At 37.0% G+C, this 27,246-nt stretch overlaps 1 protein-coding gene across 1 annotated transcript in view; it reads left to right on the top strand.

Moving 5' to 3' along the window:
• Positions 1-2,431: 2,431 nt before the first annotated feature.
• Positions 2,432-27,246, top strand: part of CENPF (centromere protein F) — a 33,822-nt gene continuing 9,007 nt past the window's right edge. The window contains exons 1-13 of the mRNA XM_053939306.1: positions 2,432-2,493; positions 2,938-3,142; positions 4,488-4,684; positions 5,994-6,109; positions 7,124-7,215; positions 9,559-9,826; positions 11,122-11,324; positions 14,074-14,199; positions 15,848-15,976; positions 17,595-17,717; positions 20,324-20,459; positions 20,926-24,377; positions 24,875-27,172. Coding sequence (XP_053795281.1) covers positions 2,981-3,142; positions 4,488-4,684; positions 5,994-6,109; positions 7,124-7,215; positions 9,559-9,826; positions 11,122-11,324; positions 14,074-14,199; positions 15,848-15,976; positions 17,595-17,717; positions 20,324-20,459; positions 20,926-24,377; positions 24,875-27,172 — 7,302 coding nt within the window. The 5' untranslated portion in view covers positions 2,432-2,493; positions 2,938-2,980. The remainder of the gene's footprint in view (positions 2,494-2,937; positions 3,143-4,487; positions 4,685-5,993; positions 6,110-7,123; positions 7,216-9,558; positions 9,827-11,121; positions 11,325-14,073; positions 14,200-15,847; positions 15,977-17,594; positions 17,718-20,323; positions 20,460-20,925; positions 24,378-24,874; positions 27,173-27,246) is intronic.

Raw genomic sequence — 27,246 nt, 5'->3', positions numbered from 1 at the left:
CCATCATGTGCTCTGACATAAGCTATAGCAATACAAATTTAACATTTAGTGGCTTTTGCATTCTACTTACTGTTTTGGCCCCTTACTAGAAACAGTGAAGAATTCAGGTGAGAAAACGTAAATGGTGATGTTTGTCATTTGGCAAAACCTGAATGGAATTTCAAGGACAGAGAAAAGCTATTTCACAAGACTTGAGGTAGTCTTTGCTCAAAGTCAGGGGGAACTCAAACACAGGGGATTGAGAGCCTCTTAGAAAGACTCTAAGAATTCTAGCCAGTAGCGAATAATGAAAATAATTACAAGTGTTAGATGAACTGATGGTTACTATTAACATTCTTTATAACTTGTTATTATTTTTTCAGAGTATTTGATCTTATTTTTGTATCTCATAATTCAATCTTACATTTACTAATTAATATTTTTATTCTTATAGTTACTTCTTGTAATTAATATCTTGACATTTACAAAGGTATTGTGCAGAATAAGTTGATGTGGCAAAAGAAAAAGCAAGTTTCTGTACCCTTTATGAGTATTTTATCTTTCATGATAATTAGTTAATTCCTGCAATAGTTACATAAAGGTTGTCAAATATGAAAAAATTAACTTGTAAATCATTAACCCAGTACAAACCTGACCATTCTTAGAAATCAGCTTCAGAAGAATGTTTTCTCATATTTAAGTTGACAACAGCAGTCAGGTTCCCTTCCTTTAGCCTCAGTTATCCAGATATTAATCAGACTGCATCTTAAAAGCTCTGCACACACCAGCTGATTTTTCATTTTTCATGCCTTATAAGAACGGTGGAGCCTGTCTCTAATAATTCGTCCCTTTCTGAAAAATATGCCACCAGTCATGGAAGTTGAAACTGTTTCACTGAAGTTTTCCCTGAAGGATTAATCATGATGAACTGCTTTAAATGCTAGAGCTCCACGTCCATCAGTAGTCCCACTGTAATATCATCTGTAAAAAATGAAAACTCTTCAACTTCTACAATTGATTAAGTAGCATTTGCTACTGTCCAATGGGAAACACTGAAAGTAGCATATAATGAGTATTTTATTCTTACAGAACATTTGTCCACCACACAGAGGATCCCCTTCAGTTCAGACTGGTTCTCAGCTTTCATTAATTATTTCAGAGTACTGTGTGAGGGTTTTCCACTCTTCTGAAACAGTTCCTGCTGCACTGCTGTTCTGTGCTGTTCCCCCAGGAACACCTGCATAAAGTTCACCATGGAAAATTCTAGCCTGTCTGGTTGTTTTGGTTTTTTTTTTTTTTTAATCGTTATTTGTGAAGAGGTATTTATGCTGGATCAGTTCCATCACTGTAATGGCTTGTTTTATTCAGGAGATAGTTCGGAGATTTTTTAACAATATGCTGGTGAGTTTATTGTGCTGTGTTTATTTATAATCAGAGCTCTCACCAGCTGACTGGTGAGCTGTTTAATTTCTCACGCAAGATTTGTTTAACTCAATTTCCTAAATATGATTAAAAGAACCGTGCTTAAGTAAATATTCTCAGAATGATTACGAGAAGCAGAATAGGTAAAATGGCAATCAGATCATAGAGTCACAAGTCATGGATTCTGATGGAAAGGAACATTGAACTTCAAATCTGAAACTCCCCTCTGAGAGGCCATTGGGGGTAGGGAGGGGAATACCAGAGGGTTTGAAAAACCAGTCACGGGTACCCAGGGAAGTTTACAGGAACTTTAGAATCCTTTGGCCTTCAGTGTTGCTATTGTCCATTCTGTGCTCTGTGTTAGACCATAGTTACAAACTATTTGGGGCTTTTTGATTAAGTGTGTATTTCTGGGTAGAAAATGTGTAATATTGGGCTAAATTGTCTCCCTTCGCCTCAAAAACAAACAAACAAACAAACAACTAAAGAAAAAAGGAACCCCAAGCCCCGGGAGCAGAATTGAATACGAAAGCACTTCGGGATCCTTCCTTTCCAAGTGAACGGGAGACGACCGGGACAGCGTATTCTCTTTCCTTTTCTCAAAATTCAGGCTTTCTTTGGAGCCGGGAAAGTGGTTTTGGATAAAGATGAGACACGGCCGTTACACCCCACAACTGCCGCTTCCTTGCCGCTCCCTTTGCCCACCCTCATTCCCTTCCCGCCCCGCCCAACTGCGGGCACCGCCCCGCCCAGCTGAGGGCAACGGCCTCGAGGCCGCCGTGCGCCTGCGCCGCGGCCTCCAATGGAGTTTGAACGCTTCCGAACCAGCCACTCAGGAGGGCAGGCGGCGCCGCGCTGCGCTCCCATTGGCCGCGGGGCCGCGGTCGCGTGGCGAGCGGCGTGGTGAGCGGGCCAATCAGCGCGCAGGGCCGCGGCATGGCGGGGGCGGGCGCAAACGGCCGCGGGGCGGCGGCGCCGGCTTTGAGTCGCGGCGGGAGCGCGGCCGGCCGTGAGGGCTGCGGGCACCCGGCTGCATCGGCAGCGGGCACCGGGCTCCAGTCGCTGTCGCTGGGCTCCGGTCGGCGCTTAACAGTGAGTGAGCGGTCGGGCGCGGGGCTGACGGTGGCAGGCAGCCGCCCTGTTCTGTGAGGGCTCTCTCCGCCTGTCGTTGGTCACTAGTTTTAGTTTCTCTGAGATACCCCGAGCTCAGTCACGTTCTTTGAAAAGTAAATAAAGAAGCGTTGCTGAGGCCTACGGAGCTATGTGTTTTGGCAAGGAGATGCCACCTGAGGTAGAGCTGTCATGCAGGTCTAAGAGTAGAAACCCTGTTGCTGCCGGGAGATTCATTACAGCGAGGTTCTGCTCTTAACTGCGTAGAAGCGTGTCAAAGTAGGACCTAATGCTTTAAGGTGCTGCTTGGTGTTTAGGTCAGGAAACCTGTATTCTAATCGCTGCTAAGCTTAAAATATGCAATTTCTTTCAAAGGGACGCTTACTTCAGCTCTTGGAAGCTCTCGTTGTTGTCTTTGTGTTTCAGGCATAATACTATCCATTTTATGTGAAACAAGAATCTGGACAATATGAGCTGGGCTGTGGAGGAATGGAAAGAGGGCCTCTCCCCCAGAATCCTGCAGAAGATCCATGAGCTGGAAAGTCAAGTGGATAAGCTTAAAAAGGAGCGTCAGCAAAGGCAATACCAGCTAGAGACTTTGGAGGCAGCTTTGCAGAAACAGAAGCAGAAGGTAACCCAAAATGCAGTTCTTCATGCCAAACACTGTTATAGCAGTTTATTTTCTGGTGGTTATTGTTAGGGAATGGGTTAATGTTTTGATTCTTCTCCCTGACTGAAAGGAAAGGTAGCACTGAATTATAAACTGTTTATCTTCATCTTTCTTAATATTCATTATGTTCTTCCCTCTGTTTAATTCTTTTTGGTTGGAAATATGATTCCTGCTTCCTATCTACTTGTCCATTTCTAGTTATTTATGTGCACTTTGAGGTTTTTCTACAGCTCTTTATGATTAGAAAATAAACATTTTATTGTTATATTCATTAAAATCCATGATAACGATTGGGCCTATTTTATATACCAGAGCTGCACAGTTGGCAGCCTCTTCCTATTTCACCTTGCCTACAGATATCTATAATCTTAGTTTATGTTATTCCTTAGTTTTTTTTCTTTGTAGAGACTGGGGGTTTAGGATTTGGTATTCCTTTTTGGTTTTAGGGGTAATTTTGCACCTCATCTGACTCTACCCTATCAGCCCAGTAACCAGGGGACTGAAGACCTGATTGGTCAGGGTCCTGCCATGCTTCAGGTCAGCAGTGACCCATTTGGTTCAATTTTGTTTTCTGTTCTTTGACTACAGCTCAGAGACAATTTACAAAGGTTGCTTGTTATTCTCTTTAGATTGTACCAATCTTCTAGAAAACCTTAAGCCTAGCAGTTTTCTTTGAGTTTCTTCCTGTGAGTTTCCAGAAAATTGTTTCAACCATTCCAATGAACTGCTGTGGTCCCTAAACAAAAAGAAGAGGTACTTTAAAACTCTTAGAAGTAGCAGGTAATGCAATTGTCAGTCAAAAGAACAGCACTGTGCCAAAGATGATGCCCCTTGGATGTTACTCCAGGGAGGAGAAGGACATCTTTTCTGCCAGACTCTATCTTCAAAGCTGTGACATTTGATAATTACTGTGCACACTTTGTGGAGTGAGCCAAGGCCTTCTGGCTGCTAAAGATAGGCTGGAAAGGGAAGTGAGATGATCAGTGAAGAATGTGGCTTAATGATGATTATTAGTATTTAGGGATTGATGATTTTTTTGAGTTCATGTCTCGTCAATAAATAGAAACTGTTAACGTCACTGAGTTGAATTTTGGCAAATGTGAGTTTTGTTCACACCTAAGAATATTTAAACAATGTGTACATCTGAGGTTTTAGAGCTGTCAGGATTTTGAAGTGTTAGGAAGAAAATAACAGCATTGTGCCGAACCCACCGCAAACATCTGAACTTCGTGTTACTAAAATAATAAATGCACTGAAGTATAGAGAGGAGTTGATAATTTCAAAAATGTCTCTGTGTTCCAACTAGGTCGAAAGTGAAAAGAATGAATCTGCAATACTAAAAAGAGAAAACCAGAGCTTGATGGAATTGTGTGATAATCTTGAGAAAGCAAAGCAGAAAATTTCACATGATCTTCAAGTAAAAGAATGTCAGGTCAACATTCAGTCAGGTCAGCTGAATTCATGCAAGAAGGATATTGAAAGGCTAGAACAAGAACTGAAAAGGTGAGGACTTGCTGTATGTCTCTAATATATTTACAATGGTTATTTCATAATTTTTTCCTCATGCCTCATAGATGTCCTAATAGAAGCAAATAAAGAGGAAGCTGTGTTGCTCTTTCAATTTTTTTTTCTTTTTTTCTCTTTGATTTTTGTGAAAACTGAAGAGAGTTGAGGTATTTGACTGCTATGATAAATAATGCAGCATAATTTATGGCATGTAGAAACACCAACTTTGTGTAAGGAGTTGCTGAGATCCACCAGTGAAGAATCTAGTGAGATTCATCAGGGTTGATAGAACCTCACTAATGTTCTCTGTATCTGCTGTCAAATGTTGGGACAAAGAAGTTGTGAGCTGAGGATATGTGTTCCATTTATCTATTCCCAAAAGTAAGTTGGTTTGCTGAGTTCCCCCTTCCCATTATATTAATTTATGTAACTGTTCATTACAAAATATCAGTTACTGCATGTACCTCATTCTTGGCCATTGTGATTTTTGTATTTGTCTGCCTTTTGTTTGGTATGTGATCATTTGCCACTTCATCCCAACTGATGATCCTCTGGAAGAGGAGTTCTTGGCATTGAGCTGTAAAAGAGAGGGAAAATAAAAAAGGCAAAAGTGAAGTCACTGATGCAGTGGGCTACAGCCTGAGACTATCATCTTATCAACCTGTGCTCATTGAGCTGGACAAAAGTTACTGTGTGGCCTCTGAACTAGTTATATGGTTTCATTGGATGCCCCGGTATCTTCAATCTCACAAAAGTCCCTCAAATGGGTTGTCTGCTGTGGTGTTTTGGGTGGTGATGTAAATGGAACACATGAGAGATTCACTGTTGAGTGGAGATTATTCCCTTGCGTTTTCATGAAAACTGTGCACACAGTTTTCTGAAAGTGTGCAGTATCAGAACATAACAACTGAAAGTTGTGTTTCCTGCCATAAAGATGCTCACTGAAGAGTAAGAGTTTGATATTCTCAGTGCTTACAGTGATTTGGTTATGTTTAGCTGAACTACAGCTTCATACAGTAAGACCTCAAGGAGTTCTAACAGATTTTCTTCTACTTGGGGTTTTGATTTTGTTTTTTAGCTCTGACTCCTGTGTAATTGATTAACTATGTTGAAACTCTAAATAAAATGTCATTTATATTTTTGTGTTACACCCCCTAAAATTTTTCAGTGGATATGTCTTGACTTGATCTTTAAACTAAGTCCTTAGAACAATGTAATTTGTTAGTGTATGTTAGGCTGTTAAAAATAGCTAATTAGCTTTTTAGTTTCCATTATTAATTTATGCTGCTGCTTCTTTCCTAAACAGATGCAAATGTGAGCTTGAGAGAAGCCAGCAAACATTGACTGCAGGAGATGTATCACTCAGTGCCACTCCACAGAGAAGTTTTACTGCTCCTTTAACACCCGTTCAAAGTAATAATGGTAAATAATCCTTTTCTTCATCCAGCACAGACAGTTGACTGTCAGTTTTCTTGGAAGGTTGAGTATTTTAAACATTACACTTGTACTGAGTTGCCTAGCCCCTCTTTTATAAGTTATTATGAAAGTATCTAATTTGTAGCACCCTAGGTTTCTATTTTAAAAGTTATTAGTGCAGATTGAGCACATCACAAGTATTACATCTTTTCAATGCTACATTGCTGAACATGGAATAGTGATAAAATGTTTCTTCAGTAGACTGCAGCAATCTTTTGAATCTCTGTTCCTGGTATCAGCTCTTCTCTTCATGTTGTGGGGAGCAAATTTCTCCCTGTACCACAGGTACTTTAAACTAAAATGCAGTCAACAGTTAAATGTGTTATTTATTTGGAAAGTTATTTTTTGCACAGACTGTTAGTGTGCATGATAATCTACACAATTAATGCTCTGTATCCATTTCAAAGCATCACTTCTATCTTCAAATTAGTGACATCAAAAATATTTAAAATATTTGAATGAACTAGAAAAATGACAGGAAGCTTCCTTAAGTAGAGAATTCTGTGGCTGGACACCCTTATACTCTTTATGCTGAAAAGCTTTGTGTTCAATATGATACGTGTTATTTACCTCTTTCAGTGCTATGAACAAATGTTCTGTGAGTTTGGCATCTCAGTCTTACTCCAGTGGAAATCTGACATAATCTCTTACTCTTGTTCCTTTCACTTTATACATATCTGAAAAGGGGTGCAGTTAGTGACAATGTCAAGCATTCTGCTAAGCATGGCACTCCTGAAAGAGGGATAAGATTAAATTTATTTACCTAACTTTATTTAAAATTATATTCTTAGGGAGATATTTTCCTTTGAAAGCTGGAGTCTTAAATTCATTAAAATAATTGAATCCTAGAATATTTCACGTTGGAAGGGACCCATAGGGGTGGGAAAACGTGGCTGGACTGGGTGAAAAACTGGTTGGACTAAGACAGATTATGAAGAACTATTCATCATGACTTTGTAGATGCTAAGTTTGAAGAACTAGAAGAAAAATACAAGAAAAAAGTACAAGAAAATAAAGAGCTGGAATTACAACTGAGAACCATCCAGTTTAAGGTAAGTATTTCTTAGGAATGGTTTGTGTGTTATCTAAGAAAGTAACCACTAAGTGAAGCTGGAAAATGAAATGGAAAACTAGTGAAAAATATTATACAGCACATAAAATATAATTTCAAAAGAAAGAGAGAATTAATCTGTGTGTACTGCCATTCAGAAGTAATCTTGGAGAATTCAGAAAAGCCATCCTCTTTGAATAGCGAAGGAAAGGAGGACATTAAAAATGAGAACACATCCTTCAGAAACTGGAAGTCTCCTGCAAGCAAGGACAAGATAAAACAGTGTCAGTTATGCCAAGTTAAATATTATATAATAATAAAATAGCCTTGAAAAATGTTGTAATAATTCACACCTAGAAAATAGAAACCTATAAATCTTTCAAGCATATACGAAGGAGGAACAGTATTAGCTAATCTCTGAGAACAAGATGAATAAGATTTGAAAGCCCTCAAGGAAAAAGCCATTGCAGAAAATGTGAGATAATTTTATCTTTGGTACTTACTATGTAAAGGTTTAAAACTTTTCTATATCAGAGCCTTGTTTTTTTGTTGGGGTTGAATCTGTGGCACAGACTCAAATTGGAAAGTCAGAAGTAGTCTTAAATTAGATTGCTAAAATGAATAGTAATTTAAAAAATCATCAGATGCAGAGAATATTTTCCCCTTAATTGATAGGGCACTGCGGTGTGGGACTGATGAATCACTGTGATGTGCAATGTTGCCTCATTCTTCTCTTGACACTGGAAAGGGACAAGGTTGGTGACATTAGAAAAAAAACACCGTGCTGCTTCTTGGAAATACAGTTTAGTCAGGCCAACATTATGTCCTGGGCAAATTGTTAGAAATATGACACGATATGTTTATTGAAGCATGTGTAGGCATATGGAGAAAAGGTCAACTATTTGCTGAGAAAGTCAAATCATGCATCATATATTTTCAGACCTTTTGGGGTTTTTCTTTTGAGAACAAATCAGAAAATGTGTAAGTCAAGTGCAACTCAGTGTAATGTTGTTGGATATGCACTGATGAAAGGGAAAAAATTTGATAAGGGGAGTTCCTGCAAATTTAAAGAAAAAGATTGAGTGCAGAGTGGCAAAAAATGGCTTGTTTTTACTGGGGAATGGTCAACAGAGGAGCCTGAAAAGGCTTGGTAAAGAGAACTGTGCTATTCAGCATATTGATTAGTGTTGTGAAAAAGAGTTGAATAATATGGTTGACGACCACACAGTATTTTGTAACACTTGCAATAATTAAGATGGTGAGTAAAATTCAGCTTAAAAGAGAATAGTGAATTACTACATCAGGAAAACATAATTTGAAAAAGGAATACCTGATACATTTGGACTTCAGGTCTATGATTCCAGGAAGCATTTGTTTGTCATTGTGGCTAGTTCTGGATCCAAACTTTTGTCTCAGAAACTATAAATTTAAATGGCATATAGGGAAAATGATTACTGCATACATAATTAGTTTTCCTTTCCTCTTTGTCTGTTAACAAATAATTTTACAGGACTGGACACAGCATTCTGGACAATGTAATATAGATTTTTGGTCTTGACACAGTCCTAGATAACAGCATATTCTCTAGTTTGACTGAGAAGTCACACTGGGTATTACATGGTTTAGGGATTTAGTTTAAGAAAAAGTAATTCAAATGAGCTGCATTCAAAAATCCAGTTAAAAAAGCAATAGGGGCTTTGCTGTTTGAGGTTTTCCTTGTTTGGGGTTTTTTTCACTTAAGAACAAGATAAAAATCTATTTTTTTTGCTCTGTTTAATTTTTCTATGGGGAAATACTGGAAGCTTGTACCTGGCAGATTTTATTATTGCAGTTTTGGAATACTCTTTTTATAAGTTTAAATAATTAAATGTGTTTTGAATTTACCTGTGCTTCTCCAGTAGAACTAAATGTTAGTCAAATATCAGATATCTTAGTTTAGACTTCTATTATTATTTTTTTTGTAACTTAATTGTCTTCACTTACCTGCAAAAATGTATGATTCAATTTAAAAAAATGTAGGAGTAAAATGATGGGCTCTCTCTTGAAAAAGACAAAAATTTATGTATGTTGCTTATAAAGATACACAGATCAAAATGCTTTCTTTGATATCCTGGTTTGTATTTATAAGTATCAGCTATGCTTGGAATCTTGTGCTAAAGTTATTTAATTTACATAGCATAGACAATAATAACATGTATCAGGGTTTTGCACTGGTGGGTGCTGTGATGTTATACCTATGTGTAATGATGATGACCTATTAGCTATTAATGTTAAGTTAGTTATTTTGTTTTATGTTGGATAAGGAACTGTGTAAAGGTACATCCTTTTCTTTTTTTGGACACAGAAAATCAATCAGCCTCATCCTCAAAGCTCTTTGAGTCACAGAGAGATTGCACGGCATCAGGCTTCCTCATCCGTGTTTTCATGGCAACAGGAAAAGACACCTTCTAGAAACTCAGAAACACCGGCAAGGGGAAGTTCTGCAGCATCCTCCTTTCCTTGGGATAAAGACACAAATTCAAGTATTCTATCAGAGAAAAACGAGTTTGACAACAGTTTTACTGAGAACTCGAATTCCTCCCTCATGATCCAGCTGAGAGCACAGAACCAAGGTATCTGATGCATTTCTTTAAGACCTAGAGGCAGTCTCCTGTATGGTTTCATGAAAGCTTATGTGCAGCTAGAAGCAGGCTATTGAAATTAGTGCTTTAACAAGGAAAAGAGAAAGATACTTTCTGTTGCCTTTGCCAGCTGGCCCTGTTGGCTACTGGTGTATTTTCAGTGATCAGCCGTACACAGAGATTGCCCACAAGCTGTGGTATATTTTGCATAAGGGGTATGAGAATTAGAATTGTATTTTTGGGCTGAGTAGGGAACGTCATTGAAAAGGAAAAATGCCTTTTTCCATTAATCCGTTGCTCCTGGAACAATCTTCTTAAAACAGTTAAAAAAACTCTTTAGGATTTCATTGTATCTCACTGTTAAATTAAATCATATTGTTTCCTTATTTTTCTATATTATTGATACTTTTTGACTGAGCAATTATGTCTTAAAAATTTGATGATTGAACATGCTTAGTGCGTAACTGAGTTGGTACATGATGGATGCTACTGGCAGCACAAAATGAAGTATGCTGCAAGAAGTGCAATCAAAACCCAATATATGGTCTTGTATTACACATACTGACATGAAGAAATAATCATTCCTGATACCTGATAGTTGTAAGAAAGAAAATAGCTGGGATTTTTTTGATTTGTTGAGCATTCACTTGAGCCTGCTATTTGTACTCTTTGGACAGCTTTTCTACTGTTTTACAAGTCCCCGAACTCTCCAAACTCTTCATTCTAATACCTCACATACAGCTTCAATTTTGGTGGCTTTTTCAACTTGGAAGCCATACAAATTCAGAATCAGGAAGACAGGACGTCTTTTAACAAAAAACACACAAAACCAGATAATATTAATTCTTGATAATGCTTCCTGTAGCTGACAGTTGAGCTAAGGAAATGCTTGTAGTTGGATAGACTTATAAAAAAATGTAATAGTTATTTCAAGTGACATGTTTCTGCATGTTTAAAAACAGTAACAAAACAAAAAAAGCCAGCAGGAGGAACAAATTGTTTTTGCCTTTGCAGCACTTGTTCCTGAGCTCTTGTGTTTGTGTTCTTTCTCATGAAGTAGGAATTACTGATTTACAGTCAACTGTCTTTCAGTCTTGATAGTTTCTGTTATTGATGTCATAGTAGAACACAGTTAAAACTTGTTTTAACTTGCTGAAAAGTTTACAGGGTGTCTGCCTGTGCCAGGAAACTGGGGAGTTTTCAAACATTTTAAATAGTAAGTGTGTAGAACGAGGTACCTTCCAAAGCAAAAAGTATCCTTAATATTTACTTTTTTTAAAATTCAGAACTAAATTCCATTATTAAAGACCTAGAACAGCAATTGCAAGCTCAAGAAAAGCTGAAGAGGTCCCATATGAATAAACATCAAGAGACTGAACTGGAGCTGGACAAATTGAAGTTGGAATTAACTGAGAAGGATAAAACTCTGAACAAAACCAGAGATAAACTGACTCAAACGAGTACACAACTTGATCAAGCTACCACGCAGGTAAAATGTTGTCACACATCTTCTGACTGTCCTTACAATTCACTTTCAGTTTTCCTGTGTGTCCGTTTTCAGCCATTCGGTAAGAACCAAGGTTCTCAGACAAAGTTTCTCGAGAGTTCACTAAGGATCAAGTTTTGAGAAGTATATGCTAGTTTGATATGTACTATATGTAAAAGCATTAATACATGTAAGCAGTTGCCCATTTTCTGGAAGGTTCTTACACCACCTGAAGAAATAATTTTCATACTCGGGTAAGATTGACACAGATTCTGAAAAATATTTACTGATCAAGTTGCATAGAGCAACAATGACATCTGGTGGCAAGTTCTGACCTGAAAAAGACTCTTGCATCTTTGGCTGAAAATCAGAATTTGTTGCTTATACTACAGGATGTTGTGGGGGCATAGTCCTTGTATTGTAAATTGCTTGTTTTAAATAATGTCTAGGTAAAAATGCAATGCAAGATTAAGAATATATGCAGTTTCTAAATGGAATTTCACAGCTTAATCCTGGGGAGTTTGAATTCACACTAAAATAGTACACTGCTTAGTCAAGAATTTACAGAGTGTATGTAAGTAAATACACATAAAAATCTGAAATGGTTCAGATATTTGCTTGTAATCATATGCAAAAGGCAAATGCCAGTACTTAAAGTAATTTAAGCTGCAGAAGGTAACAAGTATTTTCCTTGATTAATCAAGTTGCATTACCTTCCTAAAGTCCCTTTTCACAACAAATTAACAAATTTGAAATTACTGCACAGATGTAATAATTCCTTGAATCTTATTTTTATCTATTTTAATTTTTTTTTCTCTACTAGTGGTTCATCTACAGCATAGGGAAAAAGATGTTTCTGTGTGTGTCTTCTCTGGGTAGAATAATTATCCATGTTTGTCAGTAAGTTTCTGCATGCTACTTAAGTATATTGGTGAGCTAATATTTCCCAGAACTCCTGAATTGGCCCTTAAAAAATAAACCTTTGCATGTAAACCTTGATCACTCTGCCTTCTCAGAGATGCAGCAACATTTGCTAGTTGATAATTCTGTGAGGAACTAGTTTAGGGGAAGTCTTGGCTGGATAAGGGAAAAGCAAACACCTGACATAATCCCTTGACTTCATAAAGGCACTGTCATGGTGAGTTTGTGGGAAGACCTAGCTGACCCAGTCTGACAGCTCAATTTTTCTGAAAAGGGCTTAATTTTAATTTATTTGATTCCAAAAATGACTTGATTCAACTTCCTAAAAGATTAGGGTATTATGTATTTAATTTTCCCTTGTTAATTTTCTGTGGGTTTAAGAGAGTGGAATTCTTTTACTAAGGAATCAAAGGGGATTAAAAGCAGCCCAAGGGAAGGGGCAAGGTTATGCATCTAGTAACATGCCTGGGAAAGGACAAGGAGAAATGGGACTTGCCACCATTGGAATTGATGTGCAGCCCATCCTTAAGGTGCAGTGCATCTTGCCCCAGAAGGTTCCTTTGGTCCTGCCTTGTGAAGGTGACTCCTTTCTGTTCTGCTGCTTCTTTCTTGCACTGGAATTGGATCTCTGCCTGCCCACCCTGAACTTCGAAAGTAGAACTGCTTTGAGATTTTGGACTTCAGTTCGTGCCTTGTAGCCTGGATTTAATCCTGGCAATCCCCCTTGTACACTTCTCTGTCACTGGTACCATTCCCAGACCTCAAGCCCAGCATCTCTGTGTTATCAAGTATTTTCATTCCTTGTGGGATTTGCAGCCTTTCTGCAATCACCTTTCCATGTGATCTTACAGGAATTCACAATCCCTGCAGTCTCTGCCTAATACCTGACATCCCAATGCAACTACCTGCTTCTTATTTTCTTATTTCAACCGTTTCATTAACTCAATAAACAGCTCTTGTTGCTGAAGAGAGTCCCAGTCACCCTTTGCCATTTTTTCTTACTCTCTGGGGGAAAAAAGGTACATATTTTGCTTTAACTGATTTGGTTTGGAATAAAATTTGCATTTTTTTGTTCAGAAAGTTAGGTGAATAATGCTTCACTCTCTTGGGTGACATAATATTAACATAACTGAATTAAATTACAAGTTAATGTGGAGGTGAACCTAGACAAAGCTTTTTTTTAAAGTTTAAATTGTAAAAAATACTGTTATTTTTACTAAGATAGTTACTTCTTTTTTTTCTGTCCAAATCAGCTTGCTGAATCATTTTGAAACTCGGTGGAATATCCATTTATTTTCAGTCTAAAAATGTAATTGCTTTGCAGTTAACAGTCATTCTTTAGTTGGTAGCAACCTGAGGTACTGAAAATACAATCTATTCTTAGTGCCAGATGTGGCATCTTTCTGCAGACTGTCAAAAACATTGATTTTCTTATTATATGATCTAAATATATATAATGATATGTGTCTTGTATGTTTTCTTATTGTGCTATCTAAATATATGTAAAAATGTTATCTTATATATCATCTAAAGATGTTTTTATCATTGTGTGTGTATACACATTCACATTTATGACATATATATTAAAGTATATCTACTCTTTCTATACATACACACACATTTTCTCACTAACATAAGGAAGAATGAATGAGTTTTGTACTTTGGATTGCTAAGATTTTATATGGTACCAGCTGAAGTTACTGTGCTTATATGAATGCTAGAATAATTGTAGTAGCTGACAGCAGTGTTCTTTTTATGTGAGGGCTTATATATTTAAATGAAACATCACTTGCACCTTTAACACTTGTGATTGATAACTAAATTATTATAGGTCCAAGCGTTGGAGCAAAAGGTGAAGCGATTGTCAGAAGAACTGAATTGCCAAAGACAAAATGCTGAGAGCGCTCGTCAGTCTTTAGAACAGAAAATAAAGGCAAAGGAAAAGGAATACCAACAGGTAAGGCAAGGAGAACTTTTTAACTTTGACTTCCTGAGGAGGTGAAATCACTTGGCTTATGTTGTATATCTGTTTTTCTGTTAGTTGCAATCACATTTGATGAAGAGGTAAAAGTTGCAAAGGTGATTGAAAAAATGGAAAACAAATATCGCAATAGTGGGGATAGGCTGTTGGAGAGGTGCAGGATTATGTTGGTATTCACTGGAAGATACAGAACATGTTTGAGAGATGGAATGACATGCACATCCATGAGAAACTAGGCTCCATTTTTTCATAAAGTTATGTATATGTGAGCTCAAACTTAGTAACCAACTCAATTATTTCTGTGGACTTTGAGTTAATTTTGCATGCATTTCACACAGAAGAAAATCATTTCTTTAGGACTATATCTCTATTCTAATTTTGGTCCATGCTCAGAAGATCTTAATATAGTCAAATTGTCTTTCATTTCCTTCATGCTAGCTCTTGCAGAGAGAAGTAGTATAGTACTATGCCAGGAATTTTTCTGTAATGAAGTTATATTTAGCATTACCAGAATTAATACTGATTTGGATTAGGGCTAAACTCTTTATATTTTTCTTTTTAAGCTTAATAAAGTGTTAGGAAATACAAGACACAGATTCAGAAGTGATATTGCTATTTTAGATGGGCATTTTAAGTTTGTTTTAGGGATTGAATATAAGGGCATTGCCCTGAGGAAGACTGCTTGTTGTGTCAAATGTTTAACCTGAAACCTTTTCCCTAAGAAAAGGTCCAGAAAGATAAAATAATTGTCAGAGGAGTTTTGGTGGCGTAGCCAATAAACAGTGCTGCTACCAGCACTATTGAGTGAAAAAGTGATTTTACAAAGTCTGTTAGTCTTGATGCTACATCAGGATCTCACATTGATGCTGAACCTCGTCTAGAAGTGGTAAATTGGAACAACTGATCTTTGCATTTGAATAGTTGTAGTATCATTGTATTGATCAAAAGATGGGTTGAAGGCCTATGAACCTTGTGTCCTGATCTTTCCTTTTTTTTAGTTAGCTAAATAATGCCTTTCATAAGATTAATATGTTAGCCCACACACTGCCATTCTAAATTGTTCAGCAAGGCCATTAATTGAGAAGAACTCTTTTTTTTCTGCAATGGTTAGGATCTATGCGCTGTTGCAGGTTCTTAAAATGTTTGTTTAATGTTCATTTATTTATAATATTAGTCTGTTAAGTCCTATTTAAAGGCTCTGTGTTATATCTTCTTGCAACAAAATTTGTGCAATAGTGTAGAGAAAAACCAAACTTATAGTACGGTAAGTATTACCAGAGATGAACTTGTAAGAATTACATTACAGTGCAAGTAAACATGAAATTTACTTTTAGTATGAAAAATTTTAACACTATTGCTTTCATTACCTTAGGATTCAATTTTTTTCCCTTTCTGTAATTAAGTTCTTAAGCAGATGACATAAATTAGGTTAATGTCATTCTTGCCTATGTGGCATATGCCTTATGAATTAAAGCTGAGTTTAAACTGTTTGCTGTGTAAGACAAGTGTCCCTGAGCAGGCAGTACCTGCTGAAAAAAATCAGTTGTTATTTCTGCAGTAACCAAAATAGAGACTTGTTGTGGTCATGTGTTTATTTCTTTGTTTTTCTGCCACTGTTTTCTAGGAACTCTCTTGTCAGCAGCGTGCCTTGCAAACACTGGATCAGCAGTGCAACCAGATAAGAAGCAAACTGAACCAGGAGCTACAGCAAGCCAAAAATGACTTCAATGCTCTGCAGGCAGAATTTGACAAAGTAGGCTTTTTTTAGCATTAAAGTCCACTACTAGAGTGGTATTTAGTTGTCTCAACAGCACTGTCTTAATTATACATAAAGCAAAAAAATAATTAATGTGGCATCTTGTATTAATGTTTTTACAGTATGTATTAGATGTTTTGTGATTACCATTTCTTACCAAAATAATATGTATTTAAATGTGAATTATAGGCTTCTAAAAGTTTGTCCACTTTTGTCTAGCTAGTCCACTTCTCACAGGGAAGGAGTTGTAAATGCAGGCAGTGCAGGTAAAATAAATCTGAGAAAGGAGCAGCTAAGGCTGATCACTAGACACTTTTGTGTTTTTTTTTGTGTGTGGTTTTTTTTTTGTGTGTGTTTTTTTTTTTTTTTGTTTTTTTTTTGTTTTTGTTTTTTTTTTACATAAACATGCAGAGGGGTAGTTTGATGATAGAGCTACTGACCAACAGGTTGTTGCCCTTTGGAAAAACAGTCCCATTTTCATATATCCTAGCCATACACTCCTCATGTGATCCTGGGGAGAGATGATAGAGGAGATAAAAAAGCAAAGAAAATATTACATTTAAATTAACATATGTATATACAATGTTTGCTATCAGTTTAACTCCCTGAACTGGTTCTACACAAAATTAGATGAGTGTCATGGCTTGTGTAAGGAAGAAGATAAGTATGAAGGAGTTTTTCTGCTTTGGCAGTAGCTATCTATTTATAAACACATTAGTTGTCACAAACTCCCAACTTTCAGTAGTTTAGGAAGCAGCACAAGCCTCGGGAGTGGGTGACCAGAAAAGAGGAATGTTTAAAAGCTTCCAAAAACCCTTGAGAGCACTTCTCAAGCAGCAGAGTTAACTGATTTTCTAAAAAGAGCCACAAGTTCTTGAAAGTTATATTGAGAAGCCCCACTTGTAGGCAGCCTAAACTGAAACATCGTTTCTAAAACTGCCAACAGATTTCTTGCGGGCTTGTTTTATTTTAGAAATATAGCTGTGGGACTACATTCAGTCAAAAGTTTTTACTGGGGGCTTCTTTATTATATGCATATTCTTTTGTATATGCTTACTGAAAAATTGATTTAATTGAGAGGAAAATAACTGCCTTTTACTTCCTTCTCAAAGAAAGGTAATGTATTACTTGATGACCTCAGAACAGACTTTTTTTATCCAGTAGTGTAATTTCCATCTGTTTTAATCTGGGACGTTTTAGGACTCTTCTGAAAGCATTAAAACCTGTTCATTTTTTACAAAATCTGTGTCAACAGAGCAGTAATTGTAGTTATGATCCTAACTTTGATTCCCATAGCTTAGCAAAAAGGCAATTGTATTCCATTTTAATTTCTATTCTACAGATATTATTGTGGTGATGTAGCTGCAAGTTGGATGAATTAATCTTATTTCAGACAGTCCAGAAATGTATGTATTTTAGAGACATCCCATCTTTTTGGTTGGAAGCAAAGGAGTGGAAAGGCAATAGGCAACTTTTCTCTAAAAAGCAGTAAAGCAACCCTTGGGTCCATGGTGGGATAAAATAGTGTAGTTTCATTTTGTAACAGAATGTTGAGTTCAAGAATGGGAGTTTAAAGAAAGAAATCATACCTGTGATTACGATGTTGGTTTTCCAGGTAATGGCAGCAAAACAACGCTTGGAACACGACACCAGTGATCTCACCCACAAGCTGTGCAGAGCAGAGCAGGCTCTGTCAGCTGCCCAGGCTAAGGAAGCTGACCTGACAAGAAGCTTTCAGGTGAGCAATGCTGATGAGTATTTGGCAGAATTAATACCATAAATCAGCAATATGTAAACATTTAATACTCTGGAGCATTTTCTCACAATGGTGTGTTTCCCCATAAGCAATCTTTAAACACATTTGTGGACTACCTTAACTCATCCTAGTTGTAACAAAAAATGAGGCCTTCCCTAGCATCATGGAAATCAGTGCAGTTTCTGGAGTTAGCTGTGTGGTTAGGATTATTCATTGCTGTAATGCTGATGATATGGTTCTAGTTCATGTTGGACTTACTTTAAAAAAAATTGTGTTTCAAGAGATTCTTGCTTTTGATTCTGAAATAAAAATCAAATAATAATAAAATGAGTGTTTGATTTTGAAAGTAAATTCTAGAATCATTGACTGCTGCTTTGATTCATACTGTTAAACTCAGTGATTTTGTGCAAATTTTGGTCTTTAAAAAAAAAAAGCATCTCTCTTAGAATAAGAGTTTTTCCAGCACTGTATATTTATTGGACTTTCTCCCAAATTAAGGTAAATTCAGAGGAGTTTCTGTAAGCTACCTCACTCACACATGCAAAAACCTTTTCACTTTAAAGTCTCCTCTGTCTTCAGTTACCTTGTTTAGCTTTGGTGGCAACCAGAACACCTACACTTGAAATTGTTCCAGTTTTGCCACTAGAGACCTCTCAATGCAAATTTTATACTCTATTTGGAGAATCAGCAGTAAGTAGGAAAACCAGCTGGATACCTATGTAATCCATGTTGCAGTTTGGTTTTGTTAAACATTCTTATTTTGCTTGTTACCAGTTGTCACCAGATATAAAATAACGTGGCATAGTCTCTGCCAAAAAATTACCTTAAAAATTCTCTGCAAAAGTCTAAAGTAAAATCGTGGGTTTTGTTCAGATCATCACAAACATTTGTATGGGTTTAGTATATTGTGAAAATTTAGGTATGTTCTTGCTGGTAGATTGCAATGTCTGAGAACATTCCCAGTGATTGGAATGTGACTGTTATTGGAACCACACTTTGCATGGTTTTGGCCCAGCTGACTGGCTCTCTCTCATACACTGACTTGTTGAGCAAATCCAGAGGAGGCCACCAAGGGGATGATCAGAGGAATGGAGCACCTCTCCTAAAAAGAAAGGCTGAGAGAATTGGGTTTGTTCAGTCTGGAGAAGAAAAGGCTTTGGGGTGACCTAACTGTGGTCTTCCAGTCCCTGAAGGGAACCTATAAAAAATTATTTACAAGGGCATGTAGTGACAGGACAAGAAATTATTTCAAACTGACAGAGGGTAGGTTTGTATTAGACACTAGGAAAAAAATCTGTACCCAGTCTGGCAAGGGAGGTCCCTGCCCATGGCAGGGAGGTTGGAACTAGATGACCTTTAAGGTCCCTTCCAACCCAATGTATGATTCTATGGATATTGGGAATGTTTGCACCAAATCAAAAATAATTGGACCTTTCAGCCATTTTAATTCCATAAACTTGTTTGTTTTTCTTTCCATAGATCACCCTAGGTTTTCTAATGAATGGCTTAGTTTAATTCATGTACTTGTATTGCATCTTTGGCAGCTTTGAATGCAAGGGGTTTAGATGCTTGGACTTCTTGGAAAATTTATTAAGATTGCTGGAAAGCTTATTCATTAAATTTATATGTGACTGGATTTTTTTTATTTAAAGTGTGGGTAGGGAAGGCTGTGAGTAGAAGGGAAGGCAACTGTTAGCAACAGTGACAGTTTTAATCATGTTCTGAGGGTAATTTATTTATGTTGTTGCAAAAACAACCCTGCCATGCCAGCAAGCTTTTAATTTTTTCCATTCAGACCTTTCCATTTCTTGAGCTTGGCTTTTGTGAATCCTATGCCCATCTGGTAGTAGTAAATGGATGAATAATTGACAGTCTGATTCCGTTTGGGCTATGCCAGTTCCATGGCATCTGTTGGCCAGAGCACAGGAGTTTGGAGAACAAGGATGAGTCTCTTTAAAAGAACTTTTATTTGGTTTCCTGGGTGCAATGTAGTTACATAGTATTTTTTGGTGGTGGTCCTGGTGTGTTTTGTTTGCTTGTTTGGAGTTTTTTAAAAATCAGTTTATTTGAAAGAAATTGCTGGTAATTGCAAAACAACCATCTGAAAATGTAAGCACTTCTAAATATAAATTGACCAATGTTGCCACATTGTTGATGTTCAGTGGAAAGAGAACTTGTCTCTACATGAGATGACAGGTAAAATCTGATCTACACATTTCATGTTAATTTTGATGTCATTGCAGAGATTTGTTTACCGAGCTGCTTTGGGAAAGTAGCCTGATTTAATCAGCTCAGATTTTGTAGAATCTGTCCTGTCCCATCTCTGTGAAGTCATGTGGAGCTGTTTGTTCTATGCTAACAGGGAGTGCACTGGCTGCATCAACTGGCAGCATCTCTCAGATGCTGTCAATTTGCTAAGAATAAAAAATTCAGCTTATGTTTCCAAGCAGTGCTTAAGAACCCAGGCATAGATTCCCAAAGTCTTAACAGGATCTAATGGAATATCTTTACTTTGATTTAAATGAACTGAGTCCGTTGATCTCCTTATCAATTTACATGAAATATGGCCTCATTTGGTTTTGGTTTAGGAAGTGAAGCAGGAAAAAAATCTTCTCAATTGTCAACTTGAAAAGAAATCACAAGAGATCCACCAGCTTGAAGAAGAACTAAATATGATCAAGCAATCTCTAAAGCTAAGCCAAAATTTTGCAGAAGAGATGAAAAGTGAGTTATGATTTTAAATTTACAGAACTCTTTCTGAATGTTTCCTGCAATGCTGTAAGTTTCATTGTGAATTAAGTTAAAAGTTTCTGCTGGGGGACATGATTAGTGTTTTTTAAGAACTTTGAGTTTGTCAACGAAAATGAGTTTTTTGTCTGTGAATGTGTACGGTTCCTGAAGATACACTGCTTTGAAAATCAAAGTGTACTGAACTTCTCAGGAAATTTGTTTTCATAGAATCTCTTTTAAATAGAAAACTTCTGTTTTGCAGTTCCTTTATGGAAAGCTGACTGTGTGATAGCGTAAAGTAATATAAACATCCTTCATCCAGTGATATAACTTGAGAGATGCTTTGCAGTAGAATGAGAATTGAAAATAGTAAAAGTAAATAGTATCACCTCATCTATAAAGTTATCAGTAGACTTGCCAGTATTGACTGACAAAGATTTGATGGTATTTTCTTCTACAGATAAGAATGCTGTTCTGGAAATTGATCTGAAGTTACTGGAAGAGAAATTGAAAAGGCAAGAGAGCTCACTTTCACTGGAGAACCTGAAAATAGCTTTAGATGACATGGAAAAGCAACGAGAGTCTACCCAAGGTCTCCTCAAGGAAAAAGATAATCATATTAAAGAACAAGACTGTAAAATAAGTAAGATGGAGGGAGAATCAGAAGCTTTGCAGAGACTTCTTGGATTAAAGCAGAGAGAATGTGAAGAATTGCAAAAAGAGGCTACTGTTTTTTCTCAATGGAAAAATGAAACTAATAATCTTATAAATAAACTTAAGTCTGAAAAGGAAGGTATGCTGGCTCATATTAATGACTTGGAGAGTTCCCTTCAAAGTCAGCAAAGCAAAAATCACGAGCATAGTGAGAAACTTAGAATGATGCAAACTGAAAGTGACAGGAAATCCAGAGAGATTAGAGAACTTAAAGATATGCTGGAATGTAAAAGTGCAGAATTAGAAGAACAAAAAAAAGCTTTTGATGAACTTAAGCAGAAAGCAGAATGTTCTGATAAAAAGTACTGCAAAGATATAGAAAATATGTCCTGTAAAATATTCCAGCTCACCAACCAAGTTGCTGAAGTGGAAGAAAAGTTACAGCTGGCAGCAAGTCAAGGACTGCAAAGGGAGCAGTGCTATCAAGACCTGCTTGGTGAATATGAAAAAATCTGTTGTCTTGTAAAAGCAAAAGATATTTCAGAAATGACAGAAGATGGAGGAGTTAATCTACAAAGCAAACAGGAAAAGACTCCTTTAGAGAATATACAATTTGTAGCAACTAATTCCAACACTAGAGTGTTGGATCATGGATGTGCAGGAGCTGTTCTAGAAATGGGAAAAACTAAGGATCTGGCCAATTTACAAGAGCAGATCTCGTTTCTTGAGAGTTCTTTAGTGGCTCAAAAGCAGCTGAATTCAAATCAGCAGCAGCAGTATGAAGGCTTACTGCAAATAAAGAGTGAAACAGAACAAAGGTTATTTGCAGTAGAACAGATGTACAAAAGCTTCATGACAGAAACTGAGCAGCACATCAGTAATTTGCAAGCGGATATTTCAGCACGTCAAGAATTAGTTGAAAAAACTTCAGCTATTCTTGAGGAAAAGGACATGCAACTGCAAACTTTGAATGAAAGATTAGAGAACCAACAAGTTGAGCTTCAGAATTTAAAGATCACTAATAAATTGCTTGAGGATTCACTAAGACAGCTGAAGCTTATGTCTGCAACATGGGATTCAGAGAAGAAGGACATGTCTTCAATGATTTGCTCATACAGTAAAAAAATTAGTGAACTTACTGAAGAAAATACAGCCCTTAGGGATTTAAGCAGTGCTTTAAAGCAGGAACAAATAACTTTACTGGAGGCAAATAAAAATATTTATGATAGTTTAAAGGAAAGAGAAGAAATAATTTCTGAAATGTCTGGAAAACATGAGGAGGAAAGACAGCGTATTGAATCAAGAACAGAAGAAATCAAAACAGAGCTTGAAGTTTTGCAGGTAAAGTATAAATTAGTAGAAGAAGAAAATGGAAAAATTATGAACATTCTGAGAGAGCAGACAACTGAATTAGATGACAAAAAAGCAAAATTAGAACAAGAGAAACAGGTACTTAGTGAGAACAAAGATATCTTACATAAACTAATAGCCTCAGAAGAAATAAAAAAGGATTTGGTTCATGAACTCCAGCAACTGCAGTCAGAATTTTCCAACATCCAACATGTGCCTTTTGTGGAGCTTGACTGTTTAAGCCAGGAAAAGTTAAATGTTAGGACAACACAAAATACAATGCACGAGAAATGTGGCTTTGTATTTCAAGAAAAGGAGCAACTGGGGAAGGAACTACCAATAAAAAATGAACCTCTAATGTGCAGTGTTAATTGTGAACAAAGACACTGTTCAGAACAGTTGAGAAAGTCCATGGAAGAAAAGGACATTGAGCTGAATAAATACCAAGTTAAACTTGAGCTTCTTCAAATGGATTTTGAGGATAGTGAACTCTCTCTAAAGAACTGCAGGTTAGAAGTGATGCAGCTGGAGACGGCTTTAAAAGGTATGGAAGTAGAACTTGAGAAAAATGTGAGAGAGAAAGAGAGACTGCAGCAAGAATTACTGTCTGTTAAAGAACTGAAAACTGCAGATTCTTCACTTACAGTGTTAGAGGAAGATGGCCATTCATTGGAGTATAATTACAGTGACATTTCCCAGGATTGTGGCAAAAGAGGAATAGATGAAAGTCCTTCATCAGTGTTGCTGGCATCCTCTTTGCAGGTAACAATAAACCAGCTGAGTGAGCTTGAGAAAATGTGTGAGAGGTTGCAGAATGAAAACACTGCATTAGCCTCTGGATTCAAAGATGCTAAAACCAATGGTACCACAGGTATTAATAAAGAGGAAGAGGAGACAGATGATATCATGAATGCAGATAGCAATTTAAAAGCTGAGAAAGCTGTTCTTCCTGATGAACTTATGGATCAAAGTGATAACAGTGATCTGAGAATGCGTTCTGATAATAAGGAAGTGAACTTCAGGCTTAAAGAATGCAGTTCTTCTGACTATGAAGATTTAAAATTGTCCAGCAAAGAAGTTAGGGTACACTTTGCAGAAGTAAGAGAGAAGCTTTTGACTTTTCAGGATGAACACCTAAAATTATATGAACAGCACTGTAGTATGAGCTCAAAGATATGTGAGCTGCAGTCTTGTATTGAAATACTAAAAGCAGAAAATTCTTCACTGTCAGCAAGTCAGAGCAGTGCTCATGTAGATTCTGTGCAAGTGTCACTGTCATCCAGCCAAGATGACACGCTGCCTAAATTAGATGAAACTAAGGCCACGGATTCTTCCTCAGACCTTTCTGTAAATCCCCATTTATTAGAACTAAGTGAGGTGGTTGAGTCTCATAACAGTGCTTCTTGCAAATGGACAGAGAAAATGAATCAGACAGACAGTTCTGTAGAAGTAATTTCAGAGGATGCAACAGAAGTTTTGGTTGAAAAGTGTCATAATGATCACAATTTGGATTCTATTAGAGAGCTCAGGAGTATTACTCCAAGAAAATCTAACCTTGAAAATAGAATTGAAGAGCTTCAGATGCTCTGTCAGACATATGAGAAGGCCATCAAAGTGCTTGAAGATCAGTTTCATGTTCAAGAGAATATGAAAAATGAGGAAATACAAGAGCTGAAAGAAGTCATACTTTCTGAAAGGAAAGAAATAGATCATCTCAAACAGCAAAATCTATCTGAAAAGGAAGAATGGCAGCAGAAGCTGAATAATGTGACCATGGAGATGGAGTGCAAACTGGCAGCAGAAAGAAAACAAACTCAGAATCTCTCTTTGGAGCTGGAAGCAGCAAGACTCCAACTACAGGTCCTTGATTTAAGTTCTCATTCACTGCTCTGCACAGATATTGAAAATGTGAGTAATTGCTGTCATGCAAATGAGTTTTATGTAAATCCTTTGATTTGTGGTCACCCAGATAGATTTTACTGCAAAAATTCTATTTAAAATTGTGCCCCACAGAAGCAGTGGAAGAAAGAAGAAAAATAATCCATACTTGAGCAGTAATCTTTGTCCCTTCAGTAATGCTAATAATAATTCACTTTGTCATGTGGACACCTATTTTCCCAAAATACAGAGGGATGTGGTATCTTTGCACATAGTCTTTCAGCAAATTTATGTGAAATTTCTCCCTCAATACCTTTGAAACCTTTTTGGCCAAAGATGTGTTTATAAATAAGTGTCAAATGTTTATGTAAGAAAGGAGACTGTGAAGTAGGGAGGGATATCTATTTATTTTACATAAGAGCAGGAGCTTTACTAATTTAAGAAAAGTTTTTAAACTTACTTTGTTTTTTCTTATATGTATTCTTCCCCCTCTTTTTTTTTAATTGATTGATTCTTATTCCTTGTAGAACATAGAACAAGAAAACAATACTCCTTATAAATTAAGAGTGCCTGTTGAAAACTCAGCTCTGAAAAACAATAATCTTAAAATAATCCCCATTGAGAAAATGGCTGCAGGAGATGCCTCTGTGTGTGAAAATGAAACTGACACTGCAGAAGCAAGATTAATGGAAGATTACACTGAGAAAATTTCTGGAGAACATGAGTGTAGAAATACATCAGGAAAAATAACCAGCCCCTCAGACCATGCCAGTGCATTGTCATTTTCCAGTAGTAGGGTTTTGAGTGCTGGCGATTTCTGTGAAAATCAAGTAACCACTGAAATGCTTCAGGAAGAGGCAAAACAACAGACTGCTAAAAATTTGAAGCTGATCTATGAACTAGAAAAAGAACAAAACCATGTAGATTTGAAAATAAGAGTTGAGCAATCAAACTCAGAGATGAACTTCCAGGAGGCACAAATGATTTCAAATAGCTCAGCTTTTGCAGGACTGGAGGAAGCTACTGTAGCTGTTAAGGAAGAAAACTGTGGCATAAATAAAAAACACAGATCAGTTTCTGTCAATAAGCAGGAATTATCTCTTCATGTAGTCTCATCAGAAAAAGAACCTGAGAACCTAAAGTCTGAGCTGGAGATATGTAAAGTTAGATTGCCTAATGCAGCAGACATGTTTGATGATATAGAAATGACCAAGAGAGCTGGTCAGGAACAATTTCTTGCAGCCGAAAATGAATGGAGGAGTCTGAAATCTGAGCAAGTTAATATTGACAACCATGCCTTGTTCATAGAGCATGACATTGAAATGCTTCAGGCAAAATGTCAGCAATTAGAAAGGGAGAGGGAAGTTAATCTGAAAACTATTTCTAGCTTTCGAGAGCACCTTGTTTTGGTTACAGCTGAGAGAAACTATATTGGCCAAGAACTGAGTATTTTGTCTGAAAGCAAAAAAGAGCTGGATCAGAAGTATCAAAAGCTACAAGAGAAATTAAATGAATTCAAGTTAACTAAAATGGATTCTACTGAATTCATTAGAAGGTTAGAGGATGAAGTGAGGACACAAGCAAATCTGCTTGAGGCTGCAAAATCTGATGCAGATCAATTATCCAATGAAAAAGACAGTCTTCTTCAGAAGCTGCAAAGTTTAGAAAATGATGCTATATCTTTCACCATAGAAAAAGAAAAATTCCAGAATGAAGCAGCAGATTCAAAGAAAGAAAAAGAGCTGATTGCAAGAGAGTTGGGAATGATGCAGCATAAATTAGGTACATCAGAAATGGAAAATTCAAAGCTTTCCAAATCTTTGGAAGGCTTGTTGATGGAAAAAGGAGAACTTGCTGCAAGACTCAGCGCAGCACAGAAAGAAGCAGACCAATTGCGATGTGGAATTGAGAAGCTGAAAGTAAAAATTGAGTCTGATGAGAAGAAAAAACGTCACATTGCTGAAAAGCTGAGAGACAATGAACGGAAAGCTGACTCTCTTCAGGATAAAATAGAGAGGCTTGAAAGGGAATTGGAGATGTCAGAGAAAAATCTAGAAGATACAGTTATTGAGTTGGAGACTGCCAAAGCAGAGGCAGAAACATTAGCAACAGAGATGGAAGAGATGACTGAAAAGCTTAAATGTTCTAACTTACAAATTGATGTCCTCACCTCACAAAAAGAGTGTTTGGCTAAAGAATTAAAAGAAATGCAAGAAAGATTCCTTGAACTGGAGTCTTCAAATTTGGCTACAGCAAAACAGTTGGAAGAAAAGGAGGAAGAAAAGCTACAAATCAAAGATGAGTTTGAAAATACTGTGGCATTGCTGAGATCTGAGCTCAAAGATATGAGTGAGAAATTAGAGTTTTCATGCAAGGAGGAAGCAGATGCTAGAGCAAAAGAGCAAATCTTGATTGGTCAGGTGGCTCGTCTTGAGCAAGATAAAATAACGCTGTTACAGGAATGTCAGGAAATAAAAAATGAAAACATCAAATTGGATCAAGCAAGGGAAGTACTTGTTCAAGAATTGATGGATTGTAAACAAAAACTCAATGAAAAAGTGCAGGAAAATGGTGCTCTTGAAAAGCAGGTGAAAGAAACAGAAGCACTCTCTTTGCAGCTGACTCACATGCAGCATGAACTTGAATGCTGGCACCAGGAAAAAGAGAGGCTGCAGAACTTGATTGCTGAGTTGAAGCTGAAGGAGCAACATTTTTCTGATGGCGAAACCTCTCCAGATATCCTGAATGTTCTAAAAATGTCTTATAAGGACCTTGAGAAGGAACTGGAATCTACACTTTTTGAAAAGAGCACTCTATGTAAAAAGGTAATATCGTTTCCATTGGGGTAAAGTTCCCTTTGTAGGAGCAAGGATAGAGTGTCCTCTGGGTTTACCACTTC

This window comes from Vidua chalybeata, chromosome 3 (genome assembly GCF_026979565.1).
Source record: "Vidua chalybeata isolate OUT-0048 chromosome 3, bVidCha1 merged haplotype, whole genome shotgun sequence".
NCBI classification, from domain to species: domain Eukaryota; kingdom Metazoa; phylum Chordata; class Aves; order Passeriformes; family Viduidae; genus Vidua; species Vidua chalybeata.
The sequence above is the reverse complement of the archived record's forward strand: the minus strand, read 5'-3'. Positions and strand labels throughout refer to the sequence as shown.